We start from the raw sequence: 19835 nt of genomic DNA, 5'->3' as shown, positions 1-19835 counted from the left end.
TATTTATTTACTTTAAAATACTATAAAAATATAAAGGAAAAATGAAATACTGGACTTGGCGCTGCTCCGCGTCAACCGTACCTTTTGGATTTTCGTGTAGTTTTCGCTCCATAGTCCACACCTCCACCCTTCTTTCTCTCTCTCTCTCTCTCACACACACACACACAGTCTGTCTCTCTCTAATCTCTATCTATATACAGTATATTATAGATTCACTCTTCAGCGCAGAGAGATTTTGGAAACCGCCTTTTATGCGCTACTAGTTTTTTCTTCCTTCTTCTTCTCCAGTCACACCATTTGCACAAATGCTTAACGCACACACTTGAATCGGAGCCCTAGTCTGTTCGTTTATTCTCCGCAATTCTCTACGGTTTTTGGTCAAACTATTCAAAATTGCCTTCATCTCTCGCTTTGCCTCCCGATCGGTAATCTTTTACTGCATTTACTGTTTTCGTTTTTCGTACTTTTGTTATGTCGTTAAATTGATGATTGATTATTCGATGCATTTTAGTTTGTGTTTAATTTCATCTATAAAATGACGAGTTTTGGTGATTCCTAGTTTCTTACTGCATTTCCTTTACACGCTTTGCGTGATGTGTTCTTCGCTTATTTGCTCTAACTAATTGTATCATTGAATTTGTCTAGCTTAACGGAGCTATTAAAATCAGGTGCATTTAAGTACAGTTAGAAATTAGTAAATGAATATCTTTCAGATTTAATGCTTCGGCAATCGGTAACAAGCTTTCTTAATAGTTGATTATTTTCAGTTTGTATTTGTTTCATCTATAAAAATTGTTCGTATCGTGTGAGCTTTTGCTAGTCAATGAAGTGGATTAAGATCCGTAAGATCTCAGGTTCAAATTCTAGTGGAGCCAAAGAAATTAAGTGATTTCGTGCCATTTGTCTAAGCTGAGTTACCTAGTACCTGTTACTGGGGGAAGTAGCAAGTACTCCGTAAAATTAGTCCAGGTGCGCATAAGTTGGCCTTGGCACCACCGTTATCAAAATAAAAGAAATAGTGTGAGCTTTTGCTGCGTTTCCAGTACACTCTTCTTGTGATGTTGTCTTCGCTAATTTGCTTGAGTTGTATGGTTAAATTTTCTCTAGCTTAACTGAGCTATTAAGGTTAAGTACGAGTTAAAAATAGGTATATGACTATCTCTGTCGTGTAGTGCTTCAGTAACTGTTAACAAGCTTTGCTAATTTTCACCATTTTATATTTATTATTTTTTGGTATTCTTCCTCATCGTACCAGTTCAGTTCCCTAATTTCTTTGCTGGAATAATGGCAATTATTTGATCGTTATTCTGCATTAAGCAGTGTTGTCAAAAGCGAAAAGCTCTAAAAAGCGCTCCAGGTCTATTGGGGCTTTAAGCGCAATTAAAATGTGGGTTTTAGTAAAAAACGGCGCAATGATGGAAAAAATAAATATATATGTAATTCAAGAAGAAAGAGTAACAAATTCACTCATAATGTTTGACTTAACAACTGAAACACTTATTTTTCAATTATTGTTGTTTAGTATTGCTCTATTCAAGATAGAACTTAGGGGCAATAAGGCACACGCCTTAATGCTTTGCTTACACTGAAGTGCAGCTTAATCGAGGCGAAGCGTGCTCCTTGAGCTTTTCTGAGCTTCAGGGCTTAAAAGCGCCTTAAATTAGCCTTTGACAACACTGGCATTAAGAATAAATTTTATATAGTTCGCTCAGTTAAGTTTTCAGTTGTAATTCGTGACGATTAAGTGAAATAATTGCTATGATTTTAGCATGAATCCTGATACGTTATCTGAAACTATCACATATTCTTGGTTGCCGGATTAGCCCGGCTAGTTGCTGGAGCCGTTTATTTCCTGCTTGGAGTGAGTGGCGACTAGATAGTAGTACCTGAACTCTTGCATTATAAATTTCTTATCGATTCCTATGTTTATTGGTAGTATCACATAATTATATATGCACTTACTATATATTGTTAAATAGGTCGCAAGTGATTATATCCCTTGTTCCAAATTATTTTTCTCCTATACAGCTGTAGTAAACTTGAAATTTGTCTGTCTAAACTTTTGAACTCATTGACCGAGCGATGTTTGCATCTCCTTGTAGACTATTTCCGTAGTCTTTCAGAACACATCATTGATAAATTTGGCTCCTTGTGTATATTTCAGGTTTTATTGCATTTTCGCAGAAACCAGTCGGTCGATCTTCGGTGCAGATCATTATCATTCAGTTCATTCCAGGTCTCTTACTCAGTTATGGCCAGTGAAACAATTACAGGCCTTTCCAATGGTAGCATCAATGCTCATTCTACTCCACAAAGGACTTACCAGGTTGTAGTTGCTGCAACTCGAAATATGGGTATTGGTAAGGAGGGGAAGTTGCCTTGGAGATTGCCTTCAGATCTCAAGTTCTTCAAGGGTATCACTGGGACTACGTCAGATCCTTCAAGAAAGAATGCTGTTATTATGGGTAGAAAGACTTGGGAAAGTATTCCTCTTGAATATCGCCCTCTTCCTGGCCGCCTCAATGTTGTTCTCACACGTTCAGGGAGTTTTGACATTGCTACAGCAGAAAATGTTGTCATATGCGGAAGTTTAGGTTCTGCTCTTCAACTATTGGCAGCCTCACCTTATGGTCTCTCAATAGAGAACGTGTTTGTTATAGGAGGTGGCGAGATTTTCAGGTCAACTTTCTTGCTGCTCCTTTTTTATAGCTAGCCTTTAATGCTAGTTTATAACATTAATCTTTTTGATGCAGAGATTCCCTAAATGCTCATGGGTGTGATGCAATCCATATCACTGAAATTGAGACTGATATTGAATGTGATACTTTTATTCCTGCTATTGAAACCTCGGTATTTCAACCCTGGTACTCATCATTTCCGGTGGTTGAAAATAAGATTCGCTATTCTTTTACCACCTATGTCCGTGTGAAGAATTCTGAAGTAGAAACTGTTAATCAGGCAAATAACGAGACTCCTGAGATTGGTTCAGATTCTTTTAATGTTGAGGTTAAAGCATTCTCCTTCTTGCCTAAAATGATATTTGAGAAACATGAAGAATACATGTACCTGAGACTGATTGAAGAGATCATCTCGAATGGCATGCCAAAGGATGACAGGACTGGCACTGGTACTTTGTCAAAATTTGGTTGCCAGGTAATGAGAAGTATAATAAAGTTCAGTTTTGTTTTTGTCAGAAAAGATAATGTTCGTTTTATATGCCTTTTCTCTCTTTTCCCTTTTTTTTGGTTGTGTTTGAAGAACTGATTACGTCAAGTATGCTTAGTTGGGAGAAGAGAGTCTGGAAGTAAAATAGTTTGAAGAAGGGTTCATTTGATCACAACGTAAATAATAAAGAGGGGAAGGAAAGGTGAAGCTTTGCATGTAATCTTACTATCGGAAGAATATCAAACAAACTCCTCTCTAATTGATTTCCCTGTTCATATGTACTGGTAACTTAATGCCTGTTTGGTGTATCTGCCATAATGCTCTGATGTTTTACTATTGCTGCAGATGAGGTTCAATTTGCGTAAATCATTTCCCCTTCTTACAACAAAGGTATTGTATCTTATTCTGGTTTGTAGTTTAATGTGCTTTTGATTACCCACGTCCAATTTTTCCTACTACTGCAACGTGAAGGGCGAGCATAGATCATTTGACTTATTTTGTTTGTTATTTTGGGTTTTAGAAAGTTTTTTGGAGAGGCGTCCTTGAAGAACTCTTGTGGTTCATCAGTGGATCAACAAGTGCTAAGGTATCTTTCTATTCCTCACTGATTGCATAATTTGGGTTCTGTTTTTTGTCACTAATGCTTGGTGTAATTGTTATGGCATCTTGGAGATTGTTACGGTTTTTTAGTGATTTCTGGCCCATTTAGCCTGCATAACTAAGATATTTAGTTTAGGTCCTACAAGAGAAGGGCATTCATATTTGGGATGGCAATGCATCCAGAGAGTATCTTGATAGGTAAATTTTGCTCTCTCGATCTTGCTATCATACCTATTAGAAATGTTGGACTGTCTTAAGTTTGGCGTCCCATTTCAGTATTGGCTTGAAGGACAGGGAAGAGGGTGATTTGGGACCAGTATATGGGTTTCAGTGGAGGCATTTTGGTGCCAGGTCAGTGTTCGAACTTATTCGTCTGACATACAGTTGGTCGAAACTCTTTCAGTTTTGTGGTAACTTGATCTATTGGACCTGCTATGTACAGGTACATTGACATGCATACTGACTACAGTGGCCAAGGGTTTGACCAATTGGCTGATGTTATCAACAAAGTTAAAAACAATCCAGATGACAGACGTATTATTCTTTCAGCTTGGAATCCGTCTGATCTTAAACTGATGGCGCTCCCACCTTGTCACATGTTTGCTCAGGTTAGTATAGTCATGGTTTTGTTTAGGGTTCACTTATTGTTTATCTAGTAAACTTCTCTTTCATCTTGTGGTTGCAGTTCTATGTAGCCAACGGGGAGTTATCCTGTCAGATGTATCAGCGATCTGCTGATATGGGTCTGGGAGTGCCATTTAACATTGCATCTTATGCGTTGCTGACATGCATGATAGCTCATGTTTCTGGTATGCTGTCCGGGTGCCTCTAGCAAATTGTGTAATAACTACTAGCAATTTCCTACCTACTTAGAGAGAGGAATGTAGTCTAATTAAGCGAAAAAGATACTGCAAAAACTCATACTAGGTGAGGAATTTGGAGATGGAAATTATGCCTTCTAGCGAGACTCAATCTTTGTCCCTTATTAGAAAATCTTATGCCTTATTATTTTAGTTAAGGTTCAAAGCAATACTGTTGATGGTAATGATTCTTGTTATGTGTAAAACAGGTCTAATTACAAAAAGGATTTGGCACTTTAGAACTTCTGATTTGTAGATGTTGATGTATATTAGTATTAAAGACATACCTTTTGATGGTCATTCGTTGCTCATTCTACGTTCACCCCACGTCAGTCCCCTTTGTTTTATGATGCACCTCATGATTTTTGCTTTTCCTTTATTTTACAGACCTAGTTCCTGGTGATTTCGTCCATGTCATTGGAGATGCTCATGTTTACCGCACTCATGTCAGACCTCTGCAAGACCAGCTTCAGAAGTTACCGAGACCTTTCCCAGTAAGTAATGGAATGTTCGTTTGTTTGCTATTTAATCTCTCTCTCTTCCCCTCTCTAACTTTGGTTGGTCCTGAATGGGTGTAGGTGCTGAAGATCAATTCACAGAAAAAGGATATAGATTCCTTTGTTGCTGCAGACTTTAAACTTGTTGGTTATGATCCTCACCAGAAAATAGAAATGAAAATGGCGATATGAAGTTCCATAGATTTAATCCTGGAATTCTGCGGCTCTTAAGATATGTTGCTCATATTTTGAGGCAAGTAATGGAATTATCCATTTCCTCTTTTCTGCTCTCCCCCAAGTACATTATGTGACCTAATTTTCATTGTTCAGAGTCTAGGATGAGAGAATCTGATTTCAACATTTAGGTTTTGAATGTGAGAAAGATTTTATGCAGGCTTTGTCTCAGACCCTATATGGTTTTTTTTAAAAAAGAAAAAAATTGAAGTGCTTGATGTGTACTGCTTTCCGTGCTTAGTGGAGAACTCATGTTGAGGTTGCTTTTATAATTTTGCAGGTAGAGTAACTGGGGATGTTTGAGGAGCTATGCTATAATTTGAATCTTCATTAGTATACTTGAGAGAAACTGAACTTGTAGGATTTGTGAATCCTTTAGCACCACATGATGGTTCGTGGTTGCTAAGGTGATTTAGAATACAAATGACATTCCTTTTGTCTCGAGACTTACCTTTTGGACTATGCCCATACTTTATGCAGCTGAACTAAGCATTAGTTCCTTTCAATTGATGTATTGCTTATGTATTCGCTCATTTATTTGTGCATCCTTTCATGGATTTGGTTGCAGCTTTTTTGGTTCAGCTTCATTTGTGTGCGCGCGAGCCGATACCGAAAGAGGGTGGGAGATTGCATATTGCTACTAAGATAAGTTTATTCTGGGTCTCATCGCATAGATGGGGCGGAGGTTGCTAGATGAACAATGATGGATCATGGAATGCAAGTGCGCAAAGGTCTTTAGAATTTGTGTAGTTTCTAATAATATAAAAGAAAGAATTAACCCAAATAGCCGCCCACCTTACAACTTGAACTAAAAATAGTCAGCCAATATATATTATATGCATAATTTATGTATTAAAAGTATAATCAATGTATATGGATAGAAAAAATAAATAATTAATATGACTGGCTATTTGTCTAAAAATCCCATGATAAAAGGTGGCAAATGGACTAGTTGATCAAACTTGATCGGGTCAAAACATGTAAATTAATTAATGGGTTATGATTTAACTCTAATTTGTCCTAACTCAACCACCCATCTAACGACCAAATTTCTCCTTTTTATTTAAAGAAAATTATAGAAGTTAATGTATTTTTCTTAAATTATTAGTTTAAGTGTTGGTCAAAAAAGCTTTGACAAGGTTAATTTTGTAAAATCAAATATGAAAAATGAAAATCAGACATTAGAAAAAGGCGGAAACTATCATAAATAGAAGGGGGGAAATGGAACCTAAAACTGAAATGAAATTTCCAATTCCTTTTGGGAATTAAAACCCATTCCCTTTAGGATTATGGTTGGGAGTTGGGATTCAAAACTGAATTGAGCCAAAAGCTGAATTTCCAATTCGTTTGGGGAATTAAAACCCATTCCCTATAGAATTATGGTTGGGATTCAAAACCCAATTCCTATAGGATTACCGCTCCCAGTGAATTTATAAAAGCAATTGCTCCCTATAATTTCACATCCGCACTACCTATTCCTGCTCTTTTAGCAAATACAATGCCGAAACTACGAAGTCTAGTAAGAAAGCGTGCTGCGCCTAGAACATTTACATTAGTACCAAGTTGCTTGTTCAAAGAAGGTACCGATGTATGTGTGACATGTTCACAATCAAACGGTGGTGCTATGCTTTTAAGAGAAAATTTGTGTAAATTCGATAACAATCAAACCGTACACAGCGCAATTGGTTTTCCACTTAAGGTTTCTGTTGTTGTAATGCGTTGTTCATCAGCCTTGTCTTCTTCGTACTACATCTCAGATCATATAACCGAACAAACTTTTCAGATCATGATGCTTAGAACATTATATCAAAAATAATATGTTTGATGAATGTTCCTTTCTCTTTAGATCACAAGCTAAAGTGGAGAAGTATAGGATATAAAGATTTTAATATTAGCAATACCACATTGGCAAACAAAGACACGTTGATATTCAAGACAATGAAGTTTGCTCAGAGTATGAAGGACTGCTCATCTAAAGAAGACTGCTGGTTCATGAATTTGGAGATTTCAAAGATTACTTATTTACCCCACAGGAAATTTATGGAGATGTATAACAACATGGGACAAGACTATAATTTGAAGACATAGCTAAGTACTCAAGGAGAGTTGAATACACGAATTGCAGAAAAAAGTTGGGATCAAGAAGATGAGATTTGAAGCTAGTGAAATTAAGGACACGTGTTCGATTTGTTGGGAAGAATTTTTAGAAGGTTCTATTGTTTCTTGTATTAATCAATGTTCCCATGTCTACCATGAAGTTTGCATTTTAGAATGGCTTTTAAGGAGGAATTGGTCTTGTCCCTATTGCCGATCCAAGTTGGTATAGAAAGTCTAGTCTAAGGTTACAATTTAGTGATGCAAATTTTTGTATGTCATTACACATTTGTCCTATTGTATGAATTATAGAATGCTGATTGAATACTATCTTGTCAAAACTTACAAACAAATTCTAATTTATCTTTGTGATTTTTTTTTCTCCTTTTTTTTTAATGTGAATTTTTATGTCCTCTTTGTCTCTTTTCATTTTTTTGTCTCTTTTCTTGAGCCGATGATCTATTAAAAACAGTCTCTCTACTTCATCGGGGTAGGAGTAAGGTCTGTGTACACACTACCCTCCCCAGACCCTTCACGTGTGAAATTTTAATGGGTTGTTATAATTTTTATGTCCTCTCATTTCCGTGCAACACAACCCATCTATGAAATTCAGCAATTCTGATAACGTAACCGAAAACAAATTTATTGTATTTCTGCTATCGTATGAATTATATTAATAACACGTTTACATCCAAAGTGCCGGTCTTATTCAATATACTTTCATCTCCTACTTTCATTAGTCTCAACAAAGAAATAAAATTTTCAATGATTGTTTAACTTTTTTCCAGAAAGTAATGGCTGAAATAGCAAGTGTAACTTTAACTTTTTTTTCCCTAGAATTTTATGGCTATTATAAAGTGTTCTTTCATGTCTTATATTTGGAGGAGGATTCACAATTTAGAGTTAATAATGCATTTTGAGTCCTAAGGCAGTGAATTTTACCGAATCACATGAGTCATTTTTATCAAATGTCGAAGTTAACGCCAGTATCTTTTGAGGTATATAGATGGTTCAGGCTATTTACAATAATGCTTTTATATTAGTATATATATTTATTTCAAAAATACGTGGCCATCAATGAAGAAGTGAAGTGATTTTCACACAGACTTTGATTCTAATTAACATAAAAGTGATATAATCAAACAAAGATTAAATAAATTGAAAAGTATTAACCAAACAAACCATAATATTTTATAATCTCCATATAGAGAGGACGTGACTCTTAGTTCAACTGCAACATGTTTTTCACATCCTTCCTAGGAGACACAAAAAATCAAAGAGAGAAACAATGGATTGGTGAAAAGAAAGAAAAAAAAATAGACTAAGGATTTGTGGAGTTCATTTAACAATTCAAAAGTTGCAAGATTTTTAGGTCGAACACCACCAGAGATAGTGGAATTCTTTTAAAAGGTTATGCAAATTAATTTTAATCGCAGAAAAGATTGAGAGAGATAGAACAACAGACAGGTGCAATTTTGAAAGCTAATATATTGCTTTTTTAAATATATTCTTTACAAGAAAACTAAGTAAAGAAAAGAAATACAATGATTTTAGTTAGGTGCAAAAATCAGAAAATACCTTTTTCCTGAACTACTATTGTGTCCTTGGATACCTGCTACCTCTCACCAACACAAATACCATATAACTCTACATACTAAAATTTAGATAAATGAGAAGAAATTATCGTTTTTTTTGTCTTTTTGATTTCTTATGATTTATATTCACTTCATTGATCGATAAACCACGTTCGGCACAGTAAATACAGTATTGTTTTGCGAAAAAATAAAAGTTAAAAGAAAAAGGAGAGACATGAAGAGATTGAAGTACTTCTCTGAAGAGATCAGTTCCATACAAGTGTGGTCTCACCAATTCAATTTCTAGATCTGCTTTTCCTTCTCTCTTTATGCTTTTTTTCATATGTCTAAAATTCCATTACTCAAATCACTACTCACAGTAGCTCAAAAGCATCAGATTTTTAGAACCAGAATTTAGAATACATTCCACAAAATATTCTTTTTTGGTAATTTTATCCAAAAAATAATAGAGTATCGGTGATGGGTAATGGTATTATGCTGTTTTTCTTAGTTCAAATAGTCCATATATATATGTGAATGCATGAAAATGACTGGACATACTCCCTTTGCGCATATTTCCACATGTTATATGTCTAATCTTTTTCAAATATTTTCTTGAATTAATTTATTAACTCACTTTATCGGATTCTCTTTAAAAAGAATATCTTTTATTTGAGTAATTTTCTTTTGGATTATTACTTATTAGGTGTAGAAATCTTATATCCAAGACCAACTACACGGGGTTCACATTCGATTTAACAAGATTTTGGGATATAATCAACTTTAAGGGCATCATTAGGTGACCGGGATTATGAAAATAATTATGATATCAAATTCAATACTATATTTTAATGCTTCGTTTTGTCACATTTCTATTTTTGTTATAAGTAATATTTTTCCATGTAGTATAAATTTTATACCACATCTAATGTGAGATAACAATCCAGAATTAGCTATATCTAGATCAAACAAGATAAATGACAAAATTATCCTTCTCCAAAGCCTTTTTCACAATAATTAAGAAGATTAAGGTTGAAATTGAACACGAAAGTTCATCCAAATTTATCCAATTTAAAATTGAACACATGTTTCAGATCATATAATGTACAATATATCCCAAAAATAGTGCAGTAAATCAAACAAATCAGAAGTACTAACTAATCTAGGGATATAATTTCTATATTATAATCCCAACATAATTTTATCCGCGAACTAAACGATTTGGTTTGAAGACAAGTTATGTTGGGATTAGTTATCCTGAGATTAGTTATCCTGGTATTATTTCTTACATTGTTTGGTATGTTATATTAATCCTTGGATTGTCAATTTTAATGCTTTATTTTGAGATAGCTTATTATAGGATTACTATTTCATCCTCTGACACGTATAAGTTATCCCGATACTATTTTTAATCGCGGGTTAACTTATCTCAAAATTAATAACCAAACAAGGAATAATGCGATACTAAATTTTTGATTCAGAATTATTTTTATTTATCCATCCTACCAAACGGCTGCTAATAATAGAGTCAAACTAAGCCTTTTAGTTGTAAGATTGGTGAGAAAGGAATAACAGAAGGAAAAATGGCAATATATGCAGCAAAAAGTAAGTTTATGAGACAAAATAACAAAGATCTTAGGCAAAGTAACATTTGCAAAAACCTCCCATGGCTTTAATCATTATATATTACTGTACAGATCTATTGTAGCAAGCCAGCAATATGGAGGAGGGCCTAATACCTAGGAGTACTATGTATATGCTTTTCTTAAAAACATAACAAGGGATAAAAAAAGAGTTTACAAAGGGAGAGAGCAAAAACTAGTACATGAAACTTGAACATGAACTAATTAATAGGCTATGATTCATAAGAATCAACAGCTGAAAACTCTTCTTCCCTCAACAATCTCTGTTGTCTTGCAATAAAATTCTCAACAGTTTTCCTGAATTCGTCACCGCTCATCTCGTCCTCTGGATATGAGGTAGTTGTTATCGTCATAGTTGGTTTTACACTGTCAGTGTTTATAACTTTCCGACATCCTACTGTAGCCGACCGGATCAATTCTCTTCTAGGTTTTTTCTCATCTTGGGACAAACTTATAGAGTTCTCCGAATGGCTACGACGAATTTTCTTTACTACTTGTCTTTCCACCAAAATGCTCTGTTTCTTGCTCTGTTCACAACAAGTATCTTGTACCAAAATGCTCTGTTTTTTGCTCTGTTCACAACAAGCCTCTTTTACCAAAATACTCTGTTTTTTGCTCTGTTCACAGTAAGTATCTTGTACCAAAATGCTCTGTTTCTTGCTCTGTTCAAAATGAGTCTCTTTGTTCATTGAACATTTTTGCTTGTACTCATCGTACAAATCGATTTTAACGTTGTTTGTCGAACCATCTTTAGCAGATGACTGTCCTGATTTCAAGAAGAGGATGATAACAATCGCGTTTCCAAGAACGAAGACGAATCGAGGACTAATAAGGGTGACACCAAGTCCCTTGAAATACTCTGTGGAGAGCTTGAAAGTGAGTGGCAATTGTGTGGAAAATCTTGAGATTATGACCAAAAATATGCTGAATTCGATGAATCGAAACAAAGTTGTCATTCTTTGACGCTTTTTGTATCTCAGTATAGCGTTTGCTTTCTCCATTTTGATATTGTGGAAATTTAAGGATTCCATATTTTTATTTTTCACTTTCCTAATAAAAATTGGTTTCAAGTGAAAGATAAGAGGTGTTTGGTGGATTTTTGGGCTTTCTCCACTCGAATCACAAGTTATTTTTGTTTGTAAAAATGTTGTAGTCGAAGAGAAAAGTGTGGAAAGAAGTTGAAGAGAGCAGAGCAAGTTATAGGTGGGTGAGGGAGTGATTCCTCCTCCTTTGGTCTTATTTTTTATGTTTGCTTTGAAATTGTGGGGATTTTAGAGGCAACCTTGGAGTATATATAGGCTATAGAAATATATATTCTTTATATACTACTTTCTTTCTTTTCTTCTTCTTTTTCTTGGTTGCTTTTAGCATATTATAAAGTATAAACTTGCTGGCTTAACTAATTTGGCTCCGACCCGATAGCTCACTAAGAATGTACAAATGCTTATTACCAAGAGTTTTGTAATTTTAGGATTCGAAAATTTTGAAATCTGTAATTAAAGTTGAAGTAACCGCTACAATTAGAGTCATGATATATGTGGTTATAAAAGTGTTTCATTAAAGGTAAAGTGGGTAAAATAAAATTTTTAAAGTTAATTTCTTTCTAAATATAAAAATGTATCATTCTTTTTTTGAACTAATAAAGAAAGTGTTTCACTTAAATTGAAACGGGGGGAGTATTTGTACTTAGACTCGAATAAATTCGAATTCATGTCAGAAAAATCTTACATTAAAGGTACTTAAAAGACTTATTCGGTTATGTCTAAAATAATGATAGTGCTTTTGGTATGTAAGAGTATCTTATTCCAGTGCCTCTGTTGTAGTTGGGCACAGCAACTCAATACCAAACTGCAACTTTGAAGAACTCATACTGTTTGGTACAAGTGGATAATTATTTCGAATATGGTATAGCATTTCCAACTCCATTATTTGGATAAGGAATGATTCTTGGTTCTAAATTCTAATAATCAGACACATAAGTGATGGACCCTAATGTTTGTTTTCATTTAATATAAATTAAGAAACACAGAATTAAAAAGGTGAGAAACTCTTATCCTATATGGATTATCCTACAATAATAATGTTTTGTACTAAATGACCACTTGATGCATAGGCTATGTTAGGGGTGTACAAAGAAAGCGAGATTGAAAAATCCGACTTTGTTGGTTTGGTTTGGTTTATAAATTTAAAAACCTGACAATATTGATTTGATTTGATAATTGAAAAATTCGAATCAACCCGACCTATGTACACCTATAGGCTATGCCCTCGAATCTTGCCAGCATTGCACATGTGGACATGGATACACAAAGAATAATCCCTTTATCTAAAAAATTTAAAACAGAAGAAACTGTGACTGGTACAGATAATCTTGGATGTGACTTTTACCAATGCAATGTAAAATATATGGGTATCGAATGTTCAAGACTTTAACCACCTAATAAGTCTCGTTAAAATTTGAAATAATGGTGATGTTCTGTCTTTTTTCTCTATTGTTACTCTTACTCTAATAATCCACATTTCCCGCGTAGAATAACTCACATATTTTCACCTAACTTGTATGGCCAACCAACATTATATTGAGTAACTTAGCTTATATGAAATTTTATATTGTAATTATTTTTTTAGTATGGTAAATTAAATCAAATGACTCCTTAGTGCTTTTTTGTTTGTTTTTATTGGAATTTGTTCTTTGTTCTTGTATAGGTCAAAATATATCTTTAGAATATATAGCATAATATGGCATTAAAGAAAGTTATCGGTCGAGCTTGCCCAAGACGCAACGGGGTCAATGGCCAAGGTGGCGACATGAGTCGTGGTCGAGATGTCGGCAAATCGCAATCAAGATGCCAGCGAGGGTCGAGGTCGAGATTGACTATTGATAATAAGACTTGTAATGGCTAATTTGTCAGGATAGGGTACTAAAAGGGAATATTCTAGTGGATATTCCCTATATTTGTACTATTAGGATTTCCTAGGAAAAAGGCCCCAGATATATAGAACAAAGAGGCAATGATAGGGCAGGTAATATTGATTTTGATAAGAAGACTTTTGAGAAGAGGATTCTTTCTCTGCAAAAACACAAAGATTACCTTTTTACAAATATTCTTGTTCATATATTATTCCCCACTTTTCTATCAGATCCGAGGATCGTTCAATGTGAATCTTGGATCAATCTGTCATTAAGGGTGTTCATGGTTCGGATTAGATTGGTTTTTCCCTAAAAATAAAGCAAACCAAGTAAGTCGGTTCTTAAAATGTTGGAACCAAACCAAACTAATTAAGTCAGCTTTTTAGCGATTCGGTTTTTGTCGGTTTTTATCGGTTTTTCGGTTATTTATCGGGCATACACTACCAAACACATATTCCGGCGATTACATTTTCAATGTGACACTATCAAACCAATTGCTCTTTGAGAAATCTATTATTTACCATGATATATTGATGATAATTGAATCAAATAGTGATGCATAATTTAAGTACTCAATTAAAAATCGATTATTTTTAACATGAAATAATTCTTGTACTTAGCAAAAGCAAACTATCAATCAAACTAGAATGTAAAGGCAAAGAATTAGATTATTATAATAGCAAAGAACTAAACTTAAAATATAATCGACTAATATGTACCATAATATTTTAGAAACTTTATATAAAAATAAAAAATAAAAAAAATAAAAATATATATATATAGGTGTAATAATAAATTTAAATAGCTACTTCTATAATCGGCTTGATTCGGTTTTTTCGGTTATTTTTTTATTAAAACCAAAACCAAACCAAATTTGATTAGTTTTTAAAATTCAAAACCAAAACCAAACCAAACCTAAGAAGTATCGGTTTTTTTGGTCGGTTTGGTTCGATTTTGGGTTTGGTTCAGTTTTTTAAGTTTTTATGAACACCCCTATATGTCATTCATCATTGTCAGACAAAATACTCATCCCACCTATCTATTATCGGATCTACTACCGACACTGGTTGCTGACGTAAAAAACGAAAAGAAGAACCTTTTTTCTCTCTGCATGCACAGATCTAACATGGCAGGTAACAGAGAAGAAAGAACGAGAATAATGAGTGACCTCCCAACCAACCTCATGGACATCATCCACGAGAGCTCTGAAGCAGTGGACAAGGACACAACGCCCAATGCCTCCCCTAGGCGAGGTGGATCGCCCCTCCCCACTGCAGCATCACAAAATTTCTTGGCAAGATAGCCTCCACATCCGTGGGGGAGGAGACACCGCCAGCAATAAAGAAACTCCTCGAGGCCTAGCTGATTGATACACTGACCAACATCCTTCATAAACCCGTTCAGGACGCGGCCGCAGCAAATGCGAGAACCTGTGCTGCACCACCAATGAACGAGCTACATGATCAACCTCCTCCCCACCCGCGACGACAAGTATCACTCATAATATTATTAATAGTGCATGCGATGACACTCGCACAACCATTCTGAAAAGGATGGAGGAAATGGAAAATAAGAACATGGCACTTCGGGATCAAATGAAAGAGCACCAAGAAAGGGTCGATAAAATATCGGGCGCTCCTAAATTATTGTCGAATAGAGATGCTGGTCGGTTCGTCAAGCAGACGTACAGTGATAGTGCTGCCCCATATGCTACACCAAAGACTTTCAAAATGCTGCCTTACCTGAAAATATATGATGGCACGACCGACCCCTAGGATCATGTGACCCACTACGTCACCGTTATGAAAGGCAATGACCTCGCCAAAGAACAAGTATCATCCATCCTACTGAAGAAATTTGGCGAAACCCTCATAGGAGAGGCATTAACCTGGTACTCGCAAATGCCAGCTCGTTCTATCGAAACCTTCGAAGAAATGGCCAACAAGTTCGTGACGGCCCATGCCGGGGCCAAGAAGACCGAGGCAAGAGTTAATGATATATTTGCTATCAAACAGTCCCGAGGAGAAGGACTGAGGGACTTCATTGCCCGTTTTAATCGAGTGAGAATGACATTGCCCAATGTATCAGAAGGAATGGCAGTAGCCGCTTTTCAAAACGGATTGAACAGAAATGGATCAAGAGAAACAAGAAAATTATTAAGTCGGCTTATGAAATACCCCCCAACAACTTGGGACGAAATACATAATGCATACTGTGCCGAAGTTTGAGCAGATGAAGATGACCTCAATGGGCCGACTCATTGACTGACCTCAGTACAAGCAGAATCCAGGAAAGATCGGAGAAGTGATATCAGAAGAGATCCAGCGGCCTCATGCCCAAACCGGGAATGACATTTGCATATGTCAGAACTAACGTTGTATCCTCACCTCGCCATGAAGAAGGCCCACCCCGATCAAGAATAGGTACTCACCAGAATGAAAGAGGTATGCCCCCTTTACTATCCGCTCATAATATTTGTGTGTCAACTACAGAGATCGTCTACGCCTTAGAGAAGCTCGGACTAAAGGTTAAGTGGACACAAAAGATGAGGTCGAACCCGAATACCAAAAAATCAGACACCCTCTACGAGTTCCATCAAGAGCGAGGACACAAAATAGAAGATTACATCGCCCTAAGACAGGAGGTCGTACACATATTGTGACAGAGACACCTCAGAGAATTGTTGAGCGATCGGGGAAGGACCAACTTTGCGAGGGGACGCGAACAACATCAAGGGCCGCTGAAGCCTGCACCATCCACATGATCATCGACGGTGGAGATGACGCTTCCATCAACAACGTGAAGTTCACCACGACTAGAAGCTCAAACGGTCGATCACCCACAAACGTGTCACGATCCAAAATCTCACCCGTCGTGATGACACCTATCTCGATACTAGGCAAGCCGACAACATTAATAACTCATAATTTCTTTTAAATACTGAAAACATAATAATTAAGTTTAAGAGTAAATCCCACAAACATTAGAAATAAATACACTCCCAAAATTCGGTGTCACTGAGTACATGAGCATCTATACATTACAAGTCTGGGAAACCCGGTCTATAATAATCCGATACCAAATATAATAAACAAAAGGATAGAGAAGGAGAGACAATGTCTGCGAAACATAACAGCTGCCTCTGAATCTCCGGAAAGTCAATTGTGTGAAAGAATCAACACCCGGGGTGTCCAGGATCAACTGGATCTGCGCACACGAAGTGCAGGGTGTAGTATGAGTACAACCAACTCAGTAAGTAACAATAATAAATAAAGAACTGAAAGTAGTGACGAGTTTCTCAGCTAAGTCCAAATACACTACTTTCCAAAATATGAACGTCCATCTAACCACGAGTCAAACCATACAAATTTCACCAAATTCCGACATCAACTCGACCCTCAAATGTTTAATTAAAGTCTTTGAAGATTTCTACCATTTTCAACCCAATCTTTACTCATTTGAACTCAATAATCTTTCCATAAACCTTATTATTACGTATAAATAATACTCTTACACCCAAGAATCATACTCTTAATTACTCATCTTTACCCAAACTCGAAATTGAAGACTAAGGGTTAGAACCTTACCTCTTGGGTGAAGATCTTGTGATATTTCCTTGTTGGATTTCAAAGCTTGAACAAGATCTTGATGAACAAAACACTTGAGCTTCTTCCTCTCTCTAGAACACTCTCCCTTCTCTCTAAAAATATCAGATTTTTTCTCCAACATGAGCTTCAAGGGCTATAAATCAAAGTTGGGTCGGGTCAAAAATTAGAAAGAATTGAAGCCCCGACGCAGATTTTCAATCGCATATGCGATCGTATAACACGTATGCGGTCCATAAACTGACCGCATAATTGAAGCTCCAAAACGAGGGGTCGCCTACATGGGTCTGCGGTGGTTATGCGGCCCGCAGACTCATTATGCGATTGCATAATGCACCACAGACTTGTTCTGCGATCGCATACTGCACCGCATAACTTCCCTCCGAAAATCCCAAGTTGATTCTGTGATAGGTTTTGCGGTCCGCGAAACGATTATGCGGTCGCATAATTGACCGCACAATGGTCCTCAAACTTGGCTCATTTCGTCTTCACTCTGCGGCTATTATGCGGTCCGCAGAGTGATTATGCGGCCGCATAATGGGCTGCAAAAAGGTATTTTCGTGCTCGAAATTTTCTTTTACTTGCCAACGCATTATTCAATCCAAAAAGTCTGAACCGTGGCTCGCAAGCTCTCCGCGAAAAATTTATATAACCTTTGTACTAATTGATCTACCTCGGCACCACAAAACTTTATTTCCTTAGCAAAATTCTCCGGGGTCATTACACATAAGTCAGCATCCGGTCAACCTTTTCAACTTAAATTCTAAACCTTGGAACTAGGTGTTCCAAATCATTCCAAAACCTCGGCAAGTCACAAAAAAAATATAAGGCAAGGGAGAGATGTACCCTCATCGGCCCCCGATGACGGCAGAATCATGGGCGGTAACTCGGCGTCATCTCCAAGATCTATCGTCGCTGTTTTTTGGATGACGAATCCTCCATCACTGAGCTCCCCGCATGAACAACTTTTTCTCCGACATCTACAGATCACTTCTTACGGGGAAGCAAATTATCATCGTTCGGCGACGATTCCTCTTTGTCGTCCTTGTCTATTAGATGATGTAGAGGAGAAGTTGAGAGTCTCGCGGCAGGAATAGTCGATGACCAAGCAGACCTCACGGCGGCAGAAGGAACATAAGCTACCTTCCTTTTGCGGAACGCTGGAGCAGGAGCCTTCAGCCTTTTCGAAGATCCTCGGGCTGCAAAAGAAAAGTTAAAAGACTGTTACCTCCTGCACAAAATCATAACGAGCAGGCGACCATGAGGTCGAAACGGGCATAATTCTAAGCCTGAAGGCGAACTCACCGGTATAGGTAAACACAGATAGACGAACTCACCGGTCACTAAAGGCGTGGGCCCAAATTTCTTATTGAAAGCCGGTCATTCACGAATCCCCGATATGAGAGGCAAGACCTGGCTGACCCAGTCATGATTTTCCGCAACCAAAGGAGGGGGCGAAGTCTCGGTTGCATGAGGGAAAGACAAAATGTTAGACTACGACTAAAAATGGGCAAAACAAACGCTTGGCAAAGAGATACTTACGAGCATAATTCCAAGCCTCAGAAAATCTGCTCGCGTTGGCTACCACGTCCTCAGTATTGACGAAGAAGTAGTTGAGCCAGAACTAACGATTTGCTTTGACGTCCGTCTTCACTACCAAACTTTTACTTCCTCGATAACGAACATGCAACATCATCCCCTATAGAAACTAGGGGCGAAGAGGTGCATCAGGTGGCGAAGAGAGACCCCACGGCCAACCAACTCCGCATATTTCGTCAACATGCGGATAAACTTGTAAATGTAAGGGGAGAGTTGGGCCTAGCAGACGCCGTAGTAGCGGCAAAATTCTTCCGCCAATGGGAGAAGAGGAAAGGAATAGCCTATATAAAACGGATACATGTAGAACGCGTAATATCCTAGGCAGTGTATTTGTACCAAGTTGCGTCCCGACGAAACCAAATCGATGTGAGTCAAAATTCTGAATTTTGCCCTAAATTCAGCGGGATCAACCTCGTTCATCACCGATTCTGAGACCTCAAGATCATCTTCAGGTAACTTTGAAAAGTCAGATCTAGTCTTTTCACTACGAGGAATTATTTCCTCCACCGTAGAAAATCTATCATCCTCAGGGGCAACAGAAACATCGTCGCTATGAAGAGGCATACGTACCGCCAAGGGGGTAGGGTTAACCGCTATTCTGGAGCCAGAGGGTGCGTTAACCATATTCTTCAAGGAGGATTTTTTAAGCACATGAGTTGGAAGCAACAAAGATCGCTGGGATCAGGAGAGTGGACACGCAACGATGAAGCAAAAAGGAGACTGGGGTTCAGTATAGAGAATGAAGGAAAGAAAAACAGGGGATTCGATATTAGGAGAATGAAAAACAAACACAAATAGCCTCAGATCCCTATTTTTAGGAGTTCAATGGACGAGGTGCCGACATGAGTCGTGGTCGAGATATCGACAGATCGCAGTCAAGATGTCACCGAGGGTCGAGGTCGAGATTGACTATTGATAATAAGACTTGTAACGGCTAATTTGTCAGGATAGGGTACTAAAAGAAAATATTTTAATGGATATTTCCTACATTTGTACTATTAGGGTTTCCTAGGAAAAAGCCCCAGAGATATAGAAAGAAGAGGCAATGATAAG

The 19835-nt window shown here is 37.0% G+C and overlaps 2 protein-coding genes across 3 annotated transcripts; one reads left to right on the top strand and one right to left on the bottom strand.

Annotated features, from left to right (window-relative positions):
- The first annotated feature begins 64 nt into the window (after nucleotides 1-64).
- Nucleotides 65-5889, top strand: LOC104105538 (bifunctional dihydrofolate reductase-thymidylate synthase-like). Of its 2 annotated transcripts, none has more exons than XM_070185694.1 (12): nucleotides 65-425; nucleotides 2165-2679; nucleotides 2754-3153; nucleotides 3511-3555; nucleotides 3686-3751; nucleotides 3902-3963; nucleotides 4042-4116; nucleotides 4208-4373; nucleotides 4451-4574; nucleotides 5013-5119; nucleotides 5204-5379; nucleotides 5641-5889. In XM_070185694.1, the coding sequence occupies exons 2-11, from the start codon at nucleotides 2252-2254 to the stop codon at nucleotides 5312-5314; spliced, it is 1584 nt and encodes a 527-aa protein (XP_070041795.1). In that variant the 5' UTR covers nucleotides 65-425; nucleotides 2165-2251; the 3' UTR covers nucleotides 5315-5379; nucleotides 5641-5889. The 2 variants fall into 2 exon arrangements, with proteins under 2 accessions (XP_070041795.1, XP_009612175.1); XM_009613880.4 differs by having other exon boundaries at nucleotides 66-425; nucleotides 5204-5375; nucleotides 5637-5889.
- A 4990-nt stretch (nucleotides 5890-10879) lies between these two features.
- On the bottom strand, nucleotides 10880-11668 carry LOC104105539 (uncharacterized). The gene has a single exon (XM_018773929.3). The coding sequence runs from the start codon at nucleotides 11666-11668 to the stop codon at nucleotides 10880-10882; it is 789 nt and encodes a 262-aa protein (XP_018629445.2).
- Nucleotides 11669-19835: the final 8167 nt, after the last annotated feature.

This window comes from Nicotiana tomentosiformis, chromosome 1 (genome assembly GCF_000390325.3).
Source record: "Nicotiana tomentosiformis chromosome 1, ASM39032v3, whole genome shotgun sequence".
NCBI classification, from domain to species: domain Eukaryota; kingdom Viridiplantae; phylum Streptophyta; class Magnoliopsida; order Solanales; family Solanaceae; genus Nicotiana; species Nicotiana tomentosiformis.
Note: the sequence above shows the minus strand (reverse complement) of the source record. Positions and strands in the feature narration are given on the sequence as shown.

Bases quoted from the DNA above. Each gene is read 5' to 3' on its own strand.
- LOC104105538 (XM_070185694.1), top strand. From the start codon at position 2,252: ATGGCCAGTGAAACAATTACAGGCCTTTCCAATGGTAGCATCAATGCT. The intron at 3,964-4,041 runs GTAAATTTTGCT...GTCCCATTTCAG, and splicing joins TCCAGAGAGTATCTTGATAG to TATTGGCTTGAAGGACAGGG. The intron at 4,575-5,012 runs GTATGCTGTCCG...TTTATTTTACAG, and splicing joins CATGATAGCTCATGTTTCTG to ACCTAGTTCCTGGTGATTTC.
- LOC104105539 (XM_018773929.3), bottom strand. From the start codon at position 11,668: ATGGAGAAAGCAAACGCTATACTGAGATACAAAAAGCGTCAAAGAATG.